The sequence below is a fragment of the Amblyomma maculatum genome, chromosome 11, assembly GCF_055883805.1.
Source record: "Amblyomma maculatum isolate TAMU_Amacu chromosome 11, ASM5588380v1, whole genome shotgun sequence".
Classification (NCBI taxonomy): Eukaryota; Metazoa; Arthropoda; class Arachnida; order Ixodida; family Ixodidae; genus Amblyomma; species Amblyomma maculatum.
In genome coordinates, this window is record NC_139354.1 from 4,621,465 (window position 1) to 4,644,871 (window position 23,407).

The 23,407-nt window shown below is 42.0% G+C and overlaps 1 protein-coding gene across 2 annotated transcripts; it reads right to left on the reverse strand.

The window, feature by feature from the left end:
- Nucleotides 1–547: 547 nt before the first annotated feature.
- BORCS5 (BLOC-1 related complex subunit 5) lies at nt 548–21,966 on the reverse strand. 2 transcript variants are annotated; one of them, XM_084584842.1, is made up of 5 exons: nt 21,706–21,966; nt 21,488–21,638; nt 16,143–16,321; nt 12,221–12,409; nt 548–2,708 (listed from the first exon to the last, which is right to left on the reverse strand). In XM_084584842.1, the coding sequence occupies exons 2-5, from the start codon at nt 21,633–21,635 to the stop codon at nt 2,493–2,495; spliced, it is 732 nt and encodes a 243-aa protein (XP_084440968.1). In that variant the 5' UTR covers nt 21,636–21,638; nt 21,706–21,966; the 3' UTR covers nt 548–2,492. The 2 variants fall into 2 exon arrangements, with proteins under 2 accessions (XP_084440968.1, XP_084440969.1); XM_084584843.1 differs by having other exon boundaries at nt 16,143–16,222; nt 21,706–21,961.
- Nucleotides 21,967–23,407: the final 1,441 nt, after the last annotated feature.

The window sequence follows — 23,407 nt, forward strand, 5'->3', positions numbered from 1 at the left end:
AATTTGAATAGTTTTCCCTTCTGCTGGTACAGCTGTTGTAAGGAGGATGTTAACAGCAATTACTGTCTTGACAGATGTCTTGGCTATAGAAAGTCACTGTTAATGCCAAAAAAAAAACAAAAAACACAATCTATGTTCTGCTTTGCCAAACACACTGTACACTTAGAGTAGCCAAGTGTATTTTAAGGGGACATTAAGGAAAACACTACATATTTTCGCTGTCATTAAAAATTAATAACATTATCCTTCCTAGGCATGTTGATTTTTACCAGGCAGTAAAAGATGCATGTATAGTGCATAAAAAGATGCACTTCATATTTTTTTCACCATTGAATTTAAGCTTGAGATGTCTACAGCGAAAAGGAATCTGAAATCACCATTTTGAAATGAATGGTGGTATAGCCTTGACTGTGGGATCCCCAACTAATAAACTGAGCCAACATAATGTAGTTTACTGGTGAAATCAGCCAGATATGGTGACCCATTTTTGTAGAAGTGTTTTTTGCAGCTGTGACACAGTAACTTCAATAAAAGTTAATGAGAGATCTTACAAGAGATTACTTTACTTTTTTGCATAAACTAGTACATGTTATGATACAAAGCAGAGTACAATGCAGGCAATGTTACAGCAAAGACAACTGAACAAAGAAGACTCAGAAAGCCTCAACAACTATTATCACACTAAATGTATACAGTACAGTCACCATGGCTGTCCAAATCGAAACAAATAAGGCAAGAGTGGACATTCCCAGACAACTGAAGGCTGTTTAGTGGCACTGATAATGCAGTCAGATCAATGTCGGCACAAGCACAAAGTGAGATAAGCGCCAAGATATGGCGGGCAAACACTTTTCCAGGAAGACAGGGAGAGTTGAAGGACATCTCATGCTTTGGTCAAGAGCAAACCCATTGTTCGCACGTGTGCAAACACTGAAGCTTGAAAAAAGGCATGTCACCATTCATTATGCCATGTTCCAAGTGACTAAATGTCCAGAAAGCATGAAATTGCAAGAATAAAAAGACAAACAGAAACAAAAAGAGAAACATTTTATCGCTTTCCTTTCTGCCAAGTCACATGCTACCAGCTCAAGTGCATTGTTTATTATTATTTTTTTTTCTGTGGAGCTTCACATCCCACCACATTGAAAATTTCATGCTGTACGCATACACCCATTCTGTGTAGTAACATTGTGCAATTTCCTTTTCGAGTGTGTCCACTACTTGTGTAGTTCCCATTGTGTATGTATGACTTTGCTATACATACTGTAATGTCATTATAAAACTAAAGCTGTAGTTTTGCTTGTTTTGTTTTAGCAAGGTCATACATACATTGCCTGCATTTTTACTGCAAATGCCTTTTCCCCATTTCATACTAATAACTGCTTTATCACTTTGGTTAGTTGGCAAATTGATCTTGTGAAACTAATATCACTGTTGGTTTCATTATTGCCAGTTCACTTATCTCTGCACCTGAAAACTGGTTTTGCTGCCATGTGGACATTATCCACTTTCTGTCGTTAAACAGCCTGTTGTATTATTTATTTTTATCTTCAAGTGGCACTACCGAGATTAGCATAAGCTGTTGCCATAGGATGTAATGAAGCAGGAGTACAGCCATTATGTTATTATATTAGTAATAGTAATAGTGTTGTTCACACAGAAATTAGAATAATTTAAAAGGCTGCTGGAAATACACAAGCTATATGATGTCTGTGGCGCTACTATACAAAAGCTGCTGCTTATGATAGTGATGAAGCAAAGTATCCGACAGCTATCCACATTAAGTTTACAACTTGGTTTCCAAACCAACACACAACTGAAGCAGAACATAAATATTAGGTGCTGTAGGGGAAATACATGGTCCACAAATCCTTCCATTGAGAGGTTTTTGCACCACAGAAGTAAACATCAACTGCTCTATAATGAGTTTTTTAACTAAGACCTTTTTTTGTGGCCGGCATCCCAGTTGTTTTCATGTTATGAATGACACACACAGTACAATCCTAGGGCAAAGTGTCAATAATGGCAACATTTTTATTGAAGTGGTAGTACTTAAAGCAGCACTGCACAAATAGTTTTTTAGCTATGGCTGAGTTCTTCCACTTTTTCAGTCCTCAACTCTGGATGAATGCAATGACTTATTAGTGTTACTGTTGTTCACAAGACAGTGGAAATCATTAATAGATGACTAGAAACAAATGCACAGCCTGTGATTCATATGCAGGCCATCTCTGTTTGCATTCAGCTTTCAGTAGTTAAGCCAGGCTAAGTTAAATATCTGAGGGATTTCAGCATTACATTTAAAACACTGCGTTTGATAAGCAATAAATAACCAAAGCCCATTCTCGGATTATAGCTGGAATAGCAATGACTTTTATTCAAGCGGTGCTTAAACTAACACTGCAAATTGTTTAAGCTGGGCTCAGCTGATGGATGTAATGTAATTCAGTCCTCAATCTTCATTAATCACTAAGAGCACGTAACACTGCCACTCATCCTGTAACCATGACAAATGGCTCCAGCTGCTCGCCCGGTGGGAGCTGGCGGTTGAGCTGGTCCAACTGCTCCACAGTCTTCGCCAGCAGGCTCTCTGCGGTCTGGAGTAGGTTGGACAGTTCGTGCACCTTGAGTAGTTGCTCCACATACTTCCCAAACTTCTTCTGTCGTTCCGTCATCATTGTGTTCAGGGTAGACACAGCGTAGTCAACCTGCAATGAATAGTTTCATCACAAATTACGGTAACTAGCCAGTTGTTTTTTTTACGCACTGTTTCAGTGAATGTAACGCTTGACTAGAAATTTGAAAGGCTTAAGCTGGAGACTGCATTTGGAGTATCAGCACAAATGAACACACAATGAAACAGCCAGAAGGGTAGTCTAGACCTCCCATCACAAGTTTATGGAATGCAATTGTAGTGAATAAAGTTAATTTGTTTGCATACAGAGCAAATTCCTTTAGACTTAATGCTGCACTGGCCCATGTGAAAACTAAGGATTAGGCAGCAGAGTGCTATTTTTTCTCTCAAATACTGCATTCATAATTAAACGCTTAACTTCTTGCTGGGTGGCGTTTCAGTCAGAAATGACTGTCTCATATTGCCTCATAAGTCTTACAGTTAAAACAGCACTAGTCAGATGGCAGAGAGAAAGGCTAGACGCAAACATGGGCAGTGAATCTTTCGGTGTGTGCCCACTGCACGCAGCAACTTGAGAACCACAAGCTCTAAACAGTACTGTCGCTCTGCTGTGCTTACTGGGTGGCCGGTTTAGCCATTTTGCTCTCAGTTCATCCCATCTAATTGGCTACTTCGTGCAAGCTGCAGGCGTAATAAAACTGTAAGGTGCAATAATTACACTTTTTTTCGCTAGCAGTCCCTGATGCAGACACACGCATGCATGCACATCGTCAGCATGCAGAGAACGATGAAAGCGCGTGGTTTTCCTCACGTTTTTTGTGCACAGTGGTGAAAAGGTGAACATGGTTTCAGATATGCTTAACATTATTAAATAAGTACCACATGCTTGCAACATCACTTCTTGCTTGGCTTATTGTTTCAAAATGCCCATCATCAGGTGTGCAGCAAGCGAGGCGCTGGCACACAAACAGGATTTTCTATGAGAAACATATTCACACATCCGATGTGTACTTGTGAAGTTATGCGAGCACACTCTGCGCACAGTTTTTGCCGGAAGGTGGCAGAGTATACATAAGCAGAATGTGGCCTTATTAGTTTATACTTAGAAACCGCAGGAACCAATTTGTCAACACAGAAATTGTAATGACAACAGCATGGTCACTTGCAAAGGGGGTCTGCTATTACTGCGTAGTTAATGAAGAAACATGCGATAACCAACAGCCTACTGTGCCGTTTGATCTGTAATGTAAAACCAATTTTTCGCTCAGATGTGGTGTTGAGTCAAACATGTTGAGCGCGACTGATGCTCGCATAGTTTTAATACCCCAACCATACTTCATGACAGGACACAGCGCAACGAAGGCCGCACATAAGCGTCATTATCACTGAATGTTTACATGTGTAAACGTGGCCAGCAGCTTTTACTGCAGTCTGTGACTGAGCTCGATAAGGTCAGGTGGGTTCTTTCACTCCTAGCTCTATTCCTACTGCACACACATGTTACACAGAGATGCAGAGAACAAAAAGACTGGGATGTGAGGCTTAGCAGGGCAGCCAAGATCTGGTTGCGCGACCGCAGACTCCATCATTCACGTGACTGCAGCTCCTTTGATTGGTGAGATGTCAAAGATGGCATGGAAATGACACCACCACACTTCATTTTTCGTGCCCTCTCTGAATGAGGAAGAGTCTCAGGACATTAAATGGTGACTTCGTTACTGAAGAATAATCTCTCTATATTGCTAAGTTCAACATTTCAGTTCAGTGCCCCTTTAATCATTTTGAGTGCTGCATACACAACTACGTATATAGAAAAACCCACGGTATTGCTTTTTTTTTTCTGGAAGGTCCTGAATAATTTTTTAAAAATTTCAAGTCAATTTAGGATCCTTCACATCTCAAGCAGAGGGCTTGATTATGGCGACTAGTGAATGCAGTAGACAGCGAAATTCGCAACACACCTTCTGCTACTTTTTTGCACATAGATTTTGCCATCGGGAGTAATAATATCTTTCTTCCGAGTTTCTAACGCCACGTGCATCCTTGAAATGGAAAACAATCCTACGATTTTGAGTGGTTTGGCTTAACTTGGTCGATAGGGTTCAACACTGCAAAGCAACATTGGCTATGAGGGATACCGCAGTATAGGGCTCCCAATAATTACGACCACCTGGGGATCTTTAACGTGCACTGACATCGCACAGTACACAGCGTGCCTTGAATCCAATGAAATGTAGCTGCCAGTCAGAATCAAAATTCCTTGGGATCACCAGTAGAGGGCCCCAATCACTGAGATACCATTGTTGGGCAGTATGTACCTGACAAATCTTGATACAACGATATTAAAATTTCAACTCCGGAGGCATTTCAAAAGAAATTTTCAGCATGGCAGTCAAAAGCCAGCCATTAGTGTTTGGCAGTGGTAAGCTAACAAAATAGCTTTTGTGAGGTCTAGAAGGCAATAAAATATTTGTTTTCAAGTGAAATAACAGGCTGCATGTGTGGCACGTGGGAAGGTTGCAACCGCCTAAACTGACAGTGATTTGGTTAAGAGGCTTGTTACAACATACATATGAAGAAGGCCAACCGTTACTGAAACTGTTGAAAGCGTAGGGGAATATTTCCATGTTCTTTTAATTTGCAGAGTTGATCAGTAGCATACCTTCTCCTTACACTCAGTGTGCTCAGAAAATGACCAAAGATTATAGTGGATGGCTTATTAGTACTGTGATACAGTGGACAATCTGTAATAGTAGAACTGTGATGATTACCTACCCTACTCCTGGCGTAATACATCGCAGTTGAGGCACGATGTGGCTATTATGAAACAGTAGGAGTCTCACAGTGGATGTAACGCTATCAATATTGACAAAAAAAACCCCATGATGGCGACACATACTACAATGGCAAGGCTGTAGTGATGGTGGTGCGCGTTTCTGGTATGGCTTGCACACTGGGTGCAGATATATTAGGAGCGTCTGTTAGCAATGTGTACTAGCAGTGATTTTCATGGGAAATGGTAACGGCGAGGCAGCAGAAAGCCAGAACAGAGCATATTTCCCAAGCTGTCTTCACCTTGTAGAAAAATACAGTGTGTCAAATTAGAGTTTGTGATGGCCGAGAATGAACATAGGTGGTCCAAGCTACTGCAAAGCAGTACAGGTAGGAACATATGCAACCAAGTGCTAGAGCTCTTCTGCCTCAAATAATATGTACACTGCAAATTAACATTTCCTAAAATTACCCTGTACCGATTGCTTTTTCCTTGACAGCACGCAGCACGGTTTCCTTACTTGTTGGCGTGCCAAAAAGGTTTAGGTTCTGAATGCACTCAAGCTATAGTCAGTAATGAGCCTTCCGAGTTTTAGAAGCCTGTCCTGTGCAATAGTATTCCAAGGGGATTCCTAATTTGAATACACCCTACAACAGGATGTGAAAGTATCAAATGTCATTTCAGAGACCATGTTTTTTAAAACACTGCAATTCGTGCGCATAAGCCTCACCCTTGACTGGAGGAACGAGAAGGAAGTGTGAGCCACAGAAACAATTGTAAACTAATCTTCCCAAACAAATCTTTTATTATCACGGGGTATTCGTGGGGATGCAGCTGCTCATTAATAGTTGGTGAGTGCTCTTGAGAAGACTGTGGCAAATTACGCAACATAATTTTGAAATTATAATTTTAAAACGTCACGATAAATGCGTGCTGTGAAGCCTTGCATACTTGTTAAAGGCACTTTATCAACTGGTGTTTTTCCAGATTGCGTAACCTTCGTGTGCTGTCTGATATGCTGCCACATACATTACATTTAGTCACTAATACTGCCGTTGAAACTTGACAGTGCTGCAAGTTCTACATAAAAAGCAGTTCTCAAGCAGCACAACATGAAGCATAAAAGAAAATCGTGTACCGCTGCACACAACGAGGTGGAAATCGAACCCAAGACCTTTTTAATCCCGCCATGTCCATGAGGTGAGGGAATTTACGACTGAAGATGGGCGTGAAATAGTGGAGCCGTCAGCCACAGGCTGATGTTAACGATATGTGGAAAAGGAAACAACAAGGGTGCCTTTCTGGCTTACTATACTGTATCGCTCTACAAAGAATATGTGACAAGAAGGTAGCCTTGTACAGCTCTTCTAAGACAAGGCACACGTGTGTGATGAGAATAATTACGCGGATGTCTAAACAAGAGCTTACTGCTGATGACAGATGAGTTCAATCCAACGGTTCCGCTGCTCCTGCTCCAAGTTTTAAGACATCAGGGAGTGGTAAAAATGTTAAAACATCCCTTACTCCTAGCAGCTAGCGTTATTCCTTTTTAGGGTCCATAGTTGAATGGAAGAAGATGCTCAAATAACTGCCATGCACTTTGAAATCCCACTGCCTCCCCACTCCAGAAATGAGTGCACATTGCTAAAGGTTATATGCACATCACTGCTGCAAATGCGACCATAAAGCTGTCTATGCATTCCTCGAATTTGACACACCTCATAGGCGAGCCTCACTGTGCCTATCGTGCCAGTGCAACAAAGTTAAGAAAAAGAAAAGTGGCTGTACAATTAGGCACCACAACCCTTTCGGGGCTTGATCAGAATGTAATTGTTTATTCCATTCCTTTAGCTTGCGGTAGCTTTTATATGCGGTAAGGCATATAAAAGCCTAACAGTAAGATGTTCAAACGAAAGGTTAATGGAAAACAGGAACAACATATCTGGGGTGTCATTGAGAATTTGCCCCCACACTGCCGGGGATATGACAGCACAAAGAAATGCATTCCCAGATTTAACAAAACAAGCATCCTGAAGAAACATAAAAACCAAATGACGCGCAAAATTGTTGAAGCCACCTACATCTCAGGGCTTAAGAAAGGTTGCATAAGCACTATTTCCATTTCACTTCTTCTCTGGTTTTAGCAATGATGTTCATCTCGTTATCTTTTGACGTCCTGGACAATGTGTGATTCCCCGCTTGTTTGCGCGCTCTGACTGCCACGTTACCTTGATTATTTCCCCTGGTGGGCATTTAAAACCTCGAGTGTATATCAGTACGGGTTTCAGTTTCTTTAAAATAAAGTTGAAAGTTCAACGCCCTGACCTACCTGCATTTGTTCCCGATTGTGTTTGCGCTGCTGATACATATGGGTTACAACCAAATGGCCCGGCAGATAGCGTTGCTTTAAACAAATCTGAACTCATCAAAGGCACATCCTTCAGTCCTCCGCATGTTTGAGCTCTCCAGTTTGCCCCTGTCTGTTTTCAAACCAAATAATGAGGAAATGCCTGTCTTTGCAGGTCACATAAACAGGCACCCGTCACCTGCCACCATTATAGCAAGCCCCCTTACAGACACAGTGTGACAAGGGCCCCTCCTATTGATCTCCAATTTACCCTGTCAGTGCTAGCCACAGCTACATCACCATTTGCTAATCTTATCTGCCGGTACGACTCTCTGCCAGCCCTTGGCAGCTTGCCTTCTCTCGAAAGCTGGTACCTTCCTTTTGCATTACATGCCTCACCTATGTCCAATTCCTTTCCTTGACCTCAACTAAAATGTTACCTGCTATCTGTTTCTGACACCAGTCTGACCACTGCTGTCTGCACTCTAATCTTATTCCTTTTTATTAGCCTCATCGTTTTGCCACGTACCTAAGTGATGAAAAGATGTGATACATTTCCCTCCTGAGGGATATTGCAAAACTGCTATTATTGATCCTAGAGTGCCTACCAAATGCAATACTACCTTATCAAGAACCTGCATGCCGGTCAAATATACCTTGCTTACACGTGAAGCCCTCAGAGAGTCACACAATGAGGATGCATACAACTGTGAAGTTAAGGCTATGGCTGCTTCCCCCTTGAGTGCGCTCTGCATTTATGCTGCTCACAGTGTCTCTCCAAAACATAAAAAAATAAAGCCTGTCAATAAAAAAAAATCAGTTATGCCGACAAGATATTTTGCTAATATAAGGTAGGCAGAGTACAGACTGGAAGAAGACAGAAGGACAGATACGATGATAGAGAGAATGAGGCCTCCGGGTAGCCAACTTGTGGATGTCGGTCCAGAATAATGCGGACACCTTTCCCGCGTTTCTTTCAACTTTTGTCTGCCACACTTGCGGCATCAGTGCGCCATATGTAGAACCATAATACTTACTTAATACTACCAGGTGAAAAGGTTGCTGCATACCTGCCAAGTGAACAGCTGAACTGACACCCCTACTGCTGAAGCGCCACTAGATGTGACAATACTCCAAGTATGCTCTTGCACCTTTCAGCATGCCAGCGAGCCCAGAAAAATAGAAGACCTTCCCACTGACATATACATCCAATTACGGGCACACGATCATCAGGAACTTTGCTCCCTTGCTATCAAAGTCAGGTAAATGAAAGCTGTGGTAAATGAAAGCTGTGTCACCTATGAAGCTTCATCTTTTCTTTCCAAGTCTACTTTTAGTTCTAAGATTGCTCAATGCTTTATGTCCTGAATGTCAGGCATAAGTGAAAAACAGTGAGTGCTTGTGTAGCTGCTGGATAGTTCACTGCGATACTCTAATGCAGTGCACGGCAAAAACACAGGCTACACTCCATAAGCTGGTGAACATGGCAGTAAGCATGATAGAACAGTGAAAGATGGTTTTTCTTGCCTCTAGCAACTATACTATGTAATAGGTAGATTAATGTTGTTCCCTTAGGCTGCACCATTTTGGGACAATTTTAAATGTGGTGAACTGTTTTCAGTGGCCGACACCTGAATAGTGAGAAATTTTGAGTCTTAAAAATATTAAATATATTGCAATAAGATTTAACTCGCTGTAAAGATTAAGAGTGCGAAATTTAGCCCTGGTGTGGTTAAAATAAGTACACAAACTGTTGCACACAAAAGTCATGTTTGGTCCAAAATAAGAAGTGGAGAAAGACACGAATGAAAGTTTACAAAGGTCCCATAAAAGACTCGCTCGCTTCTGGCAAAAATTTTTTTTCTTATCGTTACTTCCCGGGAATGTAAAGCAGAGAAGCTGATCTTTAGGAGAAAAAGTATAGGCATACAGGCTTGCACAAGCTCGACTGCAGGCAATGCCATGTACTTTACGCATCACATGCTTAAAAATGAGTCGGATCTGCCCCTGTCATAGCCGCCATGAATGTTATAGCCAACTTTTTAAGAATCATGGCATGACCATTCGTGGCTAAGATGTTTCCATATGTGAAAGAAGAATGAGTGGGGCTTGCTAAAAAAGTTAAAGTAACTAAATTCAGTTTTGAAAGAAAAAAAAAACATTTTTTTGACATGCGTATCCCCTTAAACACACGAGTCAGCTTAGAAAAGAGAAAATTAAAAGCCTTCAGGCAAATCTGAAACAAACTGCATTTTTGTTTTGAATTTTTGTTCGCTTCCACATGAAGTAAGGACAATCCTAACTGTAAAACTCAGATCAATGGATCTTTTTATCATTGGCACTGCATGCAAGTGCTACATAGACTAAACCATCTTGACAGTGTGAGCTAAGTGTGTCTCACATATATGAATGAATATGTGACCATTTAACCACTTAAAAAAATAGAGACACTTAGGAGCACCTATGTGCACGAAGGCGAAAGCTTGCTCATGCAATGCGCTGCATGTGGCGACCGATTCTCACGCTTCCTCTTGTAGCTTGCGCCACAACACAGCTCTATCAACCACTTCCATTCTTTTTACAGTGTCCTCTCCGCTCATTCTCCTTTTTTAACGCCTTGCCACAGGGGTACCTATAGCGCGTGCTGTCATCCCATTCGCAGCTTTTGCAGCTCGTTGCTATGGCAACCAGCAAAGCGTGATGAGGTGATGAGATTTTTTCTGCCACTCGCTGCGGACGCTTCCTGTTCACGCCATGCATGAGCCAAATAGAACAAAAAGAACATAACACCTACTTCTATTCTTACACCAATATCCCTCCACTCTCATTCGCCTTAATTCTAATGTTGCCAACACTCTACCAACACTCAAATTATCTCATATGTGGCAATCAAATGCCCTTTATTAATTTATATAAATATCTCAGCATCATTATTTCTAAGAAATTCAACTAATCCACACGTGTAATGAACATTACTAGTGAAGCCAATCTCACTCTTAGTAATGTCTATTGAAACCTGTGACTCACCTCCTCTTAGTGGAAGCACCGACTTATCTAACATTTTTCAGACCTAAACTGAAATTTGGATGCCCAATTTGGAACCCTCATCAATTTAACCTGTCCATCACACTTGAACTGGTTCAAGAAATCGTGCAGCCAGATTTAAATTTTCATCCTACTCCTATTATACTTCGGTGTTGCCTTGCCACATTCAAATCTAGGTTAACCTTACTAATAATCATGAATCGAGATGTTGCATCTATAAGCTGCCCTTCATTGTAAGTTTTATCATGCATCACACGATATTTCAGTCATTTTATGAGCTCATCCTCTAACAAGCCTCGCCAGCCATCCCAAAGCTGCTTACCCTACCTCGGTACCGACTACCACGCATCTGTCTTCATTTTTGTGAAAACTGTTGAGACAGGAATAACTTGACCGTCGATGCCATGCATCACTTGAATCCACTTTAGTTCAAGGCTGCATCAAATCACATTCATACCACCACCTAATCCTCGTGTTATACCCCTTTACTGGAGAATTTCAGGCATTAATGAAACTAAATAGCTACTCAGAAATTAAAAAGCTGAGTTAAGGCTGCCTGCTGCAGTGTTGATCCTATTTTTGGTTTCAGTACTAGCATAAGAACTAAACATAGAGGGGCATTGCAGCATTTCACCGATTTTGCTGTAGTCTAGATGAGTCAAGGCTCTGCGTCCTTATGCTCTTTTCATGACAAAAACTACAAACCACACTGGACCTTTTAATGAGTAATGCAAGACCTGCAGCTGTGCCAGAAGACATCATGGTCCAGGAAATACTGAATGACTAAGGCAAACTTCTAGCACAGCACCTCTGCTTAAATTCATTGTGTAAACTTATAGCATGGATCTCTGAATACTATAGCTTTATTTTTCTTTACAGAGTTTAATGTCCCAAAGCAAATCTGGTTATGAAGAATGCCGTAGTGTAGTGGAGGGCTAAAGAAATTTTGACCACCTGAGGTTTTTCAAAGTGCACTGACGTCATGCAGTGCATGAGCGCCCTGAATTTCAACCTCGATCGAAAGAGGTCACTGTGGCCAGGACCGGATTAGAGATCTTGGGTACAGCAGTTGAGCCCCCTAGCCACCGAGCCACCACGGCGAGGCACTCAGTATTTATGGCACCCATACTTCCCACATGCCCCATACAATATGCACCTTAGAGATGCATCAAGTCACTTTGGACTTATTATCTAATCACTGCTATCCTGTAAAAATAAGTACTCCACTAAAGTTTTTCTGGCTTATGGTTCATCGCACGTGATTGCCCACTGATCATTGAGCATATGATGAGTGAAAATAGAATGAATTAAAAAAACAAACACTACTTCCAAAGTGATAACCAGAGCACTGAAACTGTGCATCCCACTTGTGCCAACTCCTTTCGTTCTTGGTTGGTTTGTGAATATATTATGAACATACCTCACGGATTCGTGCGGCCAAAGCATTCTGCTCGGTGCTGACGACTTCGGCACACTGCCTCAGGTGTTCCTGGTAACGGGAGGCCAGCCGATTCACAGCACGGTGATCCAACCTCTCTCCGACGTCAGTGTCACATATGATTGGGCTGTGCAGGCTCCCCTTCAGTATAGGCCAGAACTGGGGTATGGCCTGAGAAAATAAGAACCAAATGCAATCGTGAAATAAACAAAGGCACCTTTTCCAAGCTGGTTGATCCTACAAGTTTATGCAATGTTGAGAAATAATCATTTGCCGCCTTTTTCCCATGCTAGTGATATACAAGGCCAACCGGCATGCGTACAAAATGTTCGCTTGCAGGACCATGTTAGAAAAGTGATTACAGCTACTCTACAATGTTGTCCCATGGGGAGATAAAAGTCTGCTGTTTTTTTTTTTCAAGCTTCTTACGAAAGGATTTGATGGCTACTTAAAAAGCTTCCTGCCCTGCAGAGACAAGCAGAATTTTAATAGTTGGACTCCAAATAAATATTCTGCAATGCATAACTAGCTAGTGATGTTTTGAATTGTACAAAGATCAAAAGAAAATTAAAATTTCTTCGATCTAGCACATGTACCCAATCGGCATGCTGTTCGGCCAAGGAAACCTTGGCGTCTCAAGCAAAGCTTGTGAGACAAACATGGACAGTTTGCCAGCATGAAATACACTAAAATTTAGAGTAGTCACGTACTGCATTATTCTATATAACTTAACAATTAATAGCAGAAGCCTGCCAGTAAGACATTAGAGAAGGAAACCTATGGCTGGGACAGGAAAGCCCGTGAATCAGGAAATCAGAAGTGCCCAGGCAAATTCCACACAGCAGAAGACTGCACACAATAGTAAGTTTTGGCAAGAAAAGGTGCGCTTGTGTATGGCTGGAATGAAGTGTAAAATCAGCAGCCCACAGTGTCACTGCACAGTAATGGAGCTCAAAGCTGAATTATTGGGAGCGTTAGGGATATGAGACACACCTGAAAGGAAAGTGGATGATGATGATGATGATAATAATAATAATAATAATAATAACAACAACAACAACAACGACAATGATGATGACGACGACGACGACGATGATTGTAAACAAGAACGACAAGATATGTTTTAGGCTTACTTTCCTTGTCACATCATATGGGATATGACCTAAGAGATATAGCTATGCCTAGCATGACCTAGTATGATTGGCATGCGGGATTTAAAGCCCCCAAACTGCATATGAGATACCTGTTGTGCAGTTTAAAACCGATAAAAAAAACAAAACACATGCATGCTCAGTTCAATTTTTAACTGGAATTTAACTAAAAAAAAAAGGGTCAATATCCTTGAAGTGTGCGCCAACGTTTGCGGGCTCATGTAGTGTGAGATAATGCAGTTAGTAGGACTTATATTCAATCAAAGAAGAAAATTAACCAAGTCTCTCTGGAACTCAGGGGCTTGGTAAGATGGTACCAAAGGATTAATGCAACTGTGTGTTTTGATGCACTGTCCACAAGTTTACATGCCTTTCGTCATCGGGAGGCTCCACGTGCTCGCTCTCTACTTGCAAAGCGCTGTTTGCTTGTCGCTATCATCCACATTGAATTGTTACTTACTAGAGTAATAGGTTTGCCCACTGTAAGTGCTGACGTGACGCCATGCGCAAGAATCATGAAAAAGAAAGATGGCTTAGCTCTGCTATGCCTGGATATACGTAGCGAAAGCAGTGACTACCTCGGGATCAGAAGAAGTTAATTTCTCAATTCTTCTGCGCCATTCACCAGCAGCTAAACTCTCCTTGGCTTCCATGTCGAGCGCGTCTAAGTTCACCGGAGTTCTATAATTGGTTTACAGGAAAGGAAAGGTGCAGCATCTGCCACTCGCGAAAGGCAAGAAGTGCCGCCCAGTGGCATTGGAGCGCACTTGTTCCCACTTGGTCTTCATAGCTGACAACAGATGGATGACGTCACATCCTTGATGTCACCCTAATAGAGTGACTTCACTATTTTAGCCTTTGGTACTTTCAAATTGAGCGCCAATTTCAGTATCTGTCACTCGCAGAATCCCGCTATCTCCCTCACGGTAGACAAGCGGAATTATGAAGAGCGTTTCATGACCCGGGGCGTGGAAAAGCGGTAAAGCGCTTCGGCTAGGGATCCAAAGGATGGAGGTTTGATTCCCGAATGGAGACTCATTTTTTTTTTCTTTTTTTTTTTTTTTAACGAGGAGGAGTTGCACACCTCTTAAGTGTAGCTAGGCAACGCCAGCAGAGCTTGGCGAGGGTGCTGCGCAGCTGGCCTTGGCTGTGACGTCACAGCATATGGCATACGCGAAGCTCGGCTCCGACCTTAGTGAAGTTTTTCGCTTCAAAAGTATCATGCTCTGGCTACGACAGTTCTGGAACATTTCTAATGGTGTCACAACTCACATGGCACTCCCACTGTTTCACACAACCCAGAACAACAGTTAAGACTAAATAAACAATGCAGTTTTTACACGTGAACATACAAGCGCTATTATGCCTGACAGTTCCTCATTTCATTTTACAAACACAGCTTTAAACACTTAACATTTTCTCAAGAATTAGAGCCAAAATAGTCTTTTAGTACTTATACTACCTGAAAAACAAAAACAACTGGCTGAATAAAATATCATCAGAACAAACAATTTTATAGATCTATGTTTAGTGCCTTAGCGCATCAATCAGTGCAAGCTGATAGAGAGCTGCAAACGCTGTTCTGCTGCAATAGCAATGGCAAAGCGATCACTTAATGTCGACACTTGCTGGCCATATGTACTGAGCACTGGTGCACTTTTGTGATGGGCTTTTGGCTACACTGAGATCTAACGGAGAGATGATGCTGCTTGCTTGTTTCTCATTGCGGCAACGCTGGAACTGCAACTTGTAATCTTGACATCATAGCTTCTGAATTAAATGGCAGGAAAGAGATTTTATAAACCTCATGAGCAAACAAATGAAGAGAAAATGAGGGGCTTTGTTATCACATAAATGTGGGAGCCAACAATCCAAAGACACTGACAGTCTTGACGTCACAGGCAGCATAAGAAGGTTATCACACAGCTCTCACCCACCCTACTAGATCACATTCTAGGCGACACTCGTGGTAAATTCAACATCCACTGCTGTGGAGGCCAATGGCGAACACTCTCAAGGATAGGTTACACACAGCATAGCTAAGAAAGTGGAAGATGAAACAGCCATTGCCGTAGAGAGCACTAGATGCAAAATTCGGAGGTCATGGGTTAAGGACCTTACTGCCAGAAAGTGGTTGTTTTTTTCTTATACTTTCTAATCAATATCTCCGTGTTTAATTAATACTTCGGATTCATAAAAAAAAAAGTCATCTTCTAAGCTTTCCTTTGTGTTAGTGGCTGTTGGCCACCTTTGTGAATCTGATATTCTCAGCAATAAATGCACATTTTTCGAATTGACAAACATCAATACAACCAGAACGAGACACACAAACATTTTTACTATTAGTTGTTGCACTGAGTTATGATCAGTGCCTGTTTAAGCTTCAATCAGGAAAAATAGTGGGCTTCTAGGTGAGGGTATTGCTCTGTTAAGGCATGAGATGTCTTGCTATTCACTGACTGAGTATACCACACCTTATAAACAGTCATCTAATATATGAGATGTCCTGCTCCCTCAAAGCTTTTCTTCTCGTGGAATATGGTTACTGCAAATGTGGAGAATGGCTTATCAGGGAATTCCAACGCTGCTCAACACAAAACCATGACAATGATTTTCACGCAAGAATTGTTCCGGTGCAATATTTTTCACATTAAGTATATAACAATTTCTAGGACTGTTACGTTGTCTACTAAAACATGTGACATAATGCTGAACTTCTCCAGAGAGAATGTAAAAACTGCACATTCTCTTACCTGCAGCTTAATAAGGTCCTCGTCATTCTCCGGTGTCTGCAAGTCCACACTTCCCTCCTTGACGACCACAATGCTGTGACCTGAAGTGCCAGCATATGAGTGAGGGCGTGGCTTTGGTGAAGGACGTGGAGAGTTTCGCAAAAGGTGCGCAGGACTCTTGCTGCCCAGCTTTGGGGACTCTTTCAGCGGGCACGAAGCAAGTGGTTACCAGTGCCGCCAGGAAAAGAAATGAGTGAAGTGTGGAGAGAAGAAAGAGCAAGCAGAGGTTAGTACAGCGAAAGAAAGCGTTATAAGAGTAGACAAGAGATAGAAGCACAGGAAAATTTGAAATGGAGGAAATGCAGAGTTCGTGAAGTCATAGCCCCAGCACTGTGAAGCAACTTTAAATTACTCAAAAAGTTTTTATTTAGTGCTGGTGTGAAATCTCAACAGCATTTCCAATTGCGAAGGCTGGCCAAAAGGCACTCCAAGAGGAAGCCAGAAGGTGCAAATTATGATAAAGGTAATGAAATGAGTAGTAGGAGCTAGCATCCAGTCGCTGGTACTGTGAACACTTTGTCCATGAGAGTTCAGCAATGCTTCCATACTGCTGGAAATTTTTGAGCCATGAGACGTGAACTCAGTCAATACCCGGGAAGACCATCCGACATCACCACAAACGTTAAGCGCTGTAAGCGGATGTTAGAGCAAAACAGCACATTAATGTATTAAAAGCATGCAGGCATGTCATAATGAGGATGATGAGCAGGTAAAAGAGCTCTGCCCAGAAAATGTGCAATGCCAGAATTAAAAGAGGAGGAGAAGGAGCAGGTTATGAGGATAGAAGAGGTGTGAAGAGACATTCACCAGTCCTTTCCTTTTGTTGGTGACCTCCTTCAGTTCTATCATGTAAATTCCCAATCTCAACAGAAGGAGCAGGTTAATAAGATAGGAGAGGCTTGATATTAGGAGACATTCATGGGTCCTTTTCTTTTGTTCATAACCTCCTCCTTAAGTAAATCCATCATGCAAATTTACAATCTCGAAACTATGTGCTCTTATCAGGCAAGGAAGTGCCAAGCCATGAAGTGAATTCTAAGCCAACAAGAGTCAATGCTAATCTATGTCTAAACATGCAACTTTTAATATGGATAGCAGTGGGGAATATGGACAAGGAAAAGAAGCAGTAACTGTTTCACTCATAGAGGAAATTTCAACTGCACTGTGAGGGAAGACAGGAACGAAAATTGGGGATCGAAAAAAGGTGGCAGTAGTGATATCAGCGATAAAATAAACATGAACAACAGAATCGAAAAATTAACAGCTAAATGAACAGGAAGCTCAATACTAGTGCAAGTTAACTTCCGCATAAAGGAAGAAGGACTGGCCTTTGGAAGCGCCAACCAAACTCGCTTGTGCTTCTTCCACAAGAGCTAATACGTTTCTGTTTTTGCATTGTCACTTTATTTTTCATGCTCGTGTTTCATTTGTCGCTGATAGTACATGCCATGCCCTGTCTAGTAGTATAGGCTCAAGTGTGTCGGGCTCACTACACGTTTCGCAAGTCCCAGTCCCCATTCACCTTAATGTACGCCTCTGTGTGCAGCAGCGGTCTAGTCTCTGTTAAAATAAAGTATAAAAGCTGGATGCAAGTTGAAACAGTCCCATGAGGCTTAAGCTGGGTCTAGCAGCAGTAAACCTGGTTAAGACGGCTCAGCTAATGATTTGACGTACGTAAAAGATAACTCAAATGTTCGAGCACTAAAAAAAGGCAAAACAGTGCCAAACTGAACTTGCCGAATGCAGGGAAGTAGGAAGTGAGCACTGATTATTAAAGTGTACGGGATCAAAATTTGTTCAGAAAACATGCTGCATTCACACACATGATAAAAATTAAGCTACCAAACCACTGAAATAAAAGGCAGCATTAGGCACTTAGTCGTTTGAACAATGGTTTCCATCAAGCTACCTAGTATGATAAAAAAGTGATCCAAAGACATCTCTAGCTTATGCCCCATAAGCCAAGTAAAGCTTTCGCAAATAAGAGCACATCAGATTGGATCACCAACTTCAGTACTATGGACGTTATGCAAAAGTGCTGCCATCTAGCAGCTGGCGCCCACGTTTCCGCCATGTTTGAAGGTAGCTGAACCAAGCAACGGCCAGCGGAATAGAACAAGGTTTGTGTGGCCACTAGGTTAGTGCTCGTTATCACCAATAATGCCAACACACCGTTGTGTTCCTTGCCGCACGCAAACCTAAAATAAGGTTATCGAAGAAAAGAAGCAGCAAGTTATACCCATTGAGTTTTTTTTGTTTCTTGTAGCCTTGTCCCACGGCTCTCGCACTGTAGGCGCATTTTCGTTCAACAGTGCACCTCAACTGCAAAATGGTATCTTATTTAGCCTGCTATGAAAGATTTCAAATTTGTACTCAGGGCTAAGGCAGAAAAATATATCTCCCACAGTGTGTTACGTTTTTCTGTAGAAGGATTTTGCATAGCCTTTTCGCATTATATATCTGCAAGAGCGCTGCTTTTGACTTGTTTATTGTGCCAACTCAACCCAAAATATACTGCTTCATGCATGTAAGCTCTCCAGAGATTTTCCACATTGTATACGCCCTGGTATCTAATAGAAAGCGTTGCCACACTTCAAATGCGCCAGACTGCTCTCTTTAATTCGAACGGAAAATTTTATTTCCAGATCTCTAAATGGCAGATCTCTGCGATGTGACTACGCAGGCTAAGGTGTGAATTTTGTATCAATAATGTATCTACTAATGTATCCATTTTCAAGAAATGGAACCACGATGTGACGGCAACAGGAGCTATCTGAGGAGAATCAGCGTGCGTGGAATCATGTCGTTAACCTCTTGTGTTTTGCAGGCAAATTCATGTTGTTGGGAGTTGTTGTTTGGTTGTTTACACAGATACATCTGCCGCTAAAGGTCCATAGAGGGTATGGGAACAGTAGTGCGCACGCTGTATTGTGAATGCTTTCAGGTCCATCGCAGCGCAGTGTTTGTTTGGCACTGATCCTATTTTCGAAAAAAATAAATAAAAAAAGCACTACAAAGCTCTTTCCTTTATGCGTATTCGTACAACGTACTATGGAATGCCAACGATCGAGGCCAAGCACCAGGTGCAGTAACATATGTTGAAACTGGCTTGCACAGGACTCGAAAGCCTTCTGTGGTGGCTAATGCAGCATAATCACATCGCAAGTGGAATTTGCACCTGAAAGCAATATTAAACTCATTCACGGACGTCTATTTTAGCAGTGTATTAAGGAATCAGCCGAAGCAGAGAGGGAAATTAGAAGCGGCAACGCGGGTTTTGCCCTCTATAGCTATGCTGATGTTGTTTGCAAGTTTTGGCAGCGCAGTATCGCTTTACGAAGTAAAATGGCAATGTGGGGATGTAAGCAGCGTGTACTAGTCTATTATTCCGGCATTTTTTTGCTCTGAATACGAGCAAATAGCACAAAAACTACAGCACTAAATAGGCACAGCTAGTGCGACGGCAGCAGCCACAGCAGCGTGGCCGACTCACTCAACCCTTCAACATGGCATCGCGGGGCGGGTTCGCTGAAGGTCTGATAGATGGCAGCAATTTTGCATGATGTCTATAACAGGGCCAAGGATTGTTATGAGCACTAATAAATGGACAACCAATTATCAGTCAACAGTCCTGTAAAAACAGAATGAACTGCAATGTGCACTTTCTGGTGTAACAGGTTACAGTGGTGGAAGCAGGCTCAAGCATTTTGAAGCAGCACAGGGAACAGTAATAAAGGCATTTTGGAGCAGCTTTGGAGCAATACGAGAGCTTTGGCGCAATCAAATTTGTTTCAGAGCATGCTTCAAAGGTAAAACACTTTTAATAACTGCAATTTTTCTATTCCCAACATACAAAAATATTCCATTTGATTCAATGTTGAATGCCTTGCTAACTATGCACGCATCTCTGAGAAGACAGACAGACAAAACATGTACAGATACTTAAAATAACACAACTGAATACAGCAACAGTTTGGAACAGTCTAGCAGCAAACATAATGCTTGCTTCTACAGCTAATACCAGAACATTAAGTTTGACAAAAAGCTTCCGACTATTTTGACTTGACAGATTCAAACATGTGGTGCATTCGAACACCCTTACAACTTTGATCACCTCAACTAGCAGCACGTTTCCGCTGCATATCTTGTGCAGATCCTTTATTGTCCCATGACTGCCCTGATTAATTCCTTGGTACTAGACCGTAGTACCTTCAAGGAGGATAGACAGCGCTAAAGAGTGGCCTTTTCCTCATTCAGATTCACTTCACAGCCTCCTTCTGGCAGTGGTTTCTCATGTTTTAACTTGAGTGAAGCTGGGGCTTCCTTAATTTCAACACGCTAGCGAGAGGACCTGTACGGGTTTCAACACTCTTGAGAACTTTTATAGTTACTGCCACCTTTATTGCGTCACCCCCATAATGCTTCAAATATGCTTTTGTTTGATGTAAGCTTGACACACTTGTCAACAAAGATGCTCGATGGCACCAACAAAACAACTCAAGCAGTTCTTTGATGCCAGAAAAGTTTGTTAACAGCTCGTGGTAGTTTGCAATTTCTGCTTCGCTCGCTGCTCTCACTTTTGTCATCACTGGTAAAACAAATTTTGGTAGGAAAAGGTGCTATGTCAAGTGAACAGAAACATTTTTTTTTTTGCAATAAATTGCCTCCAATCCTCTGTGGCTTGCTTTCAATTTACTTCTAAATAAACACTGATCATGCTCTATGCTAAAACTTTATATGTATTAGGCTAAGCATAAGCAGCATAATAATTCTGCCACCGGTGCGCTGCAATCGTTTAAAGCCCCTGGAAAATTTTACAATAGTTTCAACTACGGCGACCCCTAGAGCATGTACACGCAACTCATCGCACGCCATCATCCTGCTGTGCTTTTCATTGTTGCTTAATCGAATTGCATCCGATCAATTTTCTTTTCTTTTTTCTTTTTTGCAGGCGATACCATGTGCGGCAAAAATCCTGCTAAATTTGATGCAAAACATTGAAGCAAGCGGTGCTTGGAGCAGTTCTGGAGCAGGGAGCAGCAGAATGGAAGAAATGGAGCCGCACTACCCCCCTCTCCCCCCCCTTATGTCATGATCGTTATGACGACATGGCTTTATGCTCCCATAATCAGCTTATCACAGCATTACAATTACCAGCAACAGCAATTTCTGACAAGTGAACGCTGTTTCGACGATTTGCACAGATTGTTTTTAATACACTTTTTATTTTTATTTTTTTTAACGTCCCCGCAACCAGTGGTGCGAAATGCGGGCATTCTCGCACTAGGAGTAACATGAGCACATACCTCCGATCGGGTTGTTGACTGTTGACGACACATACGGGACGTCAGAATCCGAACTAATCGAAGGGCGCGGCGAAGATGCCTTAGTGTGGCGGCCTTTGCCAACTTTCAGAGAACCTCCACTCGAGTGACTGCTCTGTTCCAGGCCCATCGTCTGCAGCGACAAAGGTACGTAAACAACAAAAAAAACAGGCTACTGTCAGGTGCTGATGTGGACCCACCTTCCGTCTTCGAAGCGATGAACTTTGCAGCGATAAACCAATTCTTCTCACTTGATTTTCGCAAACAACAGTAAGCTATTACGCTTAACTGCACTGAATTTGGAATTGGCTCCCATAAAACACCGAAGAAAACGCAAAACGCATTACCGAGGATACTGACGAACAGTTAAAACCGTCAAAACAGCGTAAATAGTGGGCGCAGCCATGTTTACCATCATTGTTACTGGACGAGCCTCGTGGTCGAGCTGACTATGACTATGGCCTCTGAACGACAGTTTTGAGCAACGCCTTCCCATGGTCCTTCCTTCGCTTCTTTCTATTATACTTCTATCGTGCGCGCGACAGGCATTAGCTGTTTTGCATCAAATGCCTGTAAATGAAATCACAACACGATAGACAAGCTAAGTAATATATCCAGCGAGGTCAACCTTTTGTGCAGGAACATTTTTAAAACATCCTCTTGCTCTACAGCACTGAAAAATAAAAAATAAAAAAGGAGTTACAAGGTCATGTTTTATAATTTGTAATGATTCGTAAGGCATTACTACACCCTTATCAACAGGTGATATACGCAATGCACGCCTATAACAGTTGAATAAATTATGATCACATTTTTTGTAGTTTGTTTCGGTTTCGGTTTCAACAGCCGAGCGATGGTTGTAGCATCCCTGTAAAGTCGAGGTCTAGGTTACGTGAGGGATGAGAAAAAGCAGGAATATAATCGTTCCTCTGTCGTCTCATTCACTACAACTCTAAACCCAACCTGTTTCAAGAACACGAATCCCAACGAGTGAAGAGTCAGCGATTATATCGCTATATCTTTTTGTACGAAACCGAAACTGGCGAGGAAAGAGAATTCACTTATAAATTATTTGGAGGTCTTAAGCAAAGCCCACATGGCGATCAATATACAGAAATGTCTTAAGAATCATTAACAAAAAAACTGGAACCAAAGTTTGGTGTGTATACTCCTTTGAGCATAATCGTGCGCCACATTTTACCGACACACAGAGTGGCAAGTGGTTCAGTGGGGAAAAAATAAAAAAATATAAGCTTAGTGATACCAGCGAAAGGTGTGTTGAAGCAGAATGGTTATGCATGGTTTGACGGTTTGAATTGGGTGGACGATCAAGCTTTGCCTTGAGAGTAGCTGTGATAACCTGTAACACTGCCTTTTCAATCCGCGATTTTTTCCCAATTTTTTACTTAAGTTAGGTTTTGCGTAAATAAAGGTGCAGTATAATTTTGAGTGGGCACCCAGTCAGGTCAAAGTCCCACCACCTTTTTAAAGGTCAAGCGGTCGGTCAGGTTGACCTTGGCTAATATGGCGTAGTAGCTTTCGTTTCAAAACGCTAAATCAAGTCGGCGTTGTTTAAACCCGCTGACTTGCTACTCTGCACTGTGAAGGTAAACAAATACAGCGGAAACAATGGCGGAAGCAAGGAGCGGCTAGCGTTCAGAGCGGCATGTAGCCAGAGACGACTAGTGACCACTTCCTACGTTTGCATGTTCCAGCGAAAACTAGGAATATTCCTGCGATTATTCTAGAACGCGGAAGCGAGAGTTGCTAGGTAGCTTTGCGACAGCTATAGGGCATTTTGGCCAGGAAACGTGCGATTGTTTGTCTCTGCGATGCCTGAGGGCAGCTTCACGATGAAAACAATAGCGCAAAAGGAACACGTAGGACGGGAAGGACGGCGCA

What these genes read in the sequence shown, in the direction of transcription:
- BORCS5 (XM_084584842.1), bottom strand. Translation starts at nt 21,635, where the DNA reads ATGGGCCTGGAACAGAGCAGTCACTCGAGTGGAGGTTCTCTGAAAGTT. An exon ending in AGTCAACAACCCGATCGGAG is followed by an intron (nt 16,322 to 21,487) that starts GTATGTGCTCAT and finishes GCCCGCTGAAAG; the next exon opens with AGTCCCCAAAGCTGGGCAGC. An exon ending in AGGACCTTATTAAGCTGCAG is followed by an intron (nt 12,410 to 16,142) that starts GTAAGAGAATGT and finishes TTATTTTCTCAG; the next exon opens with GCCATACCCCAGTTCTGGCC.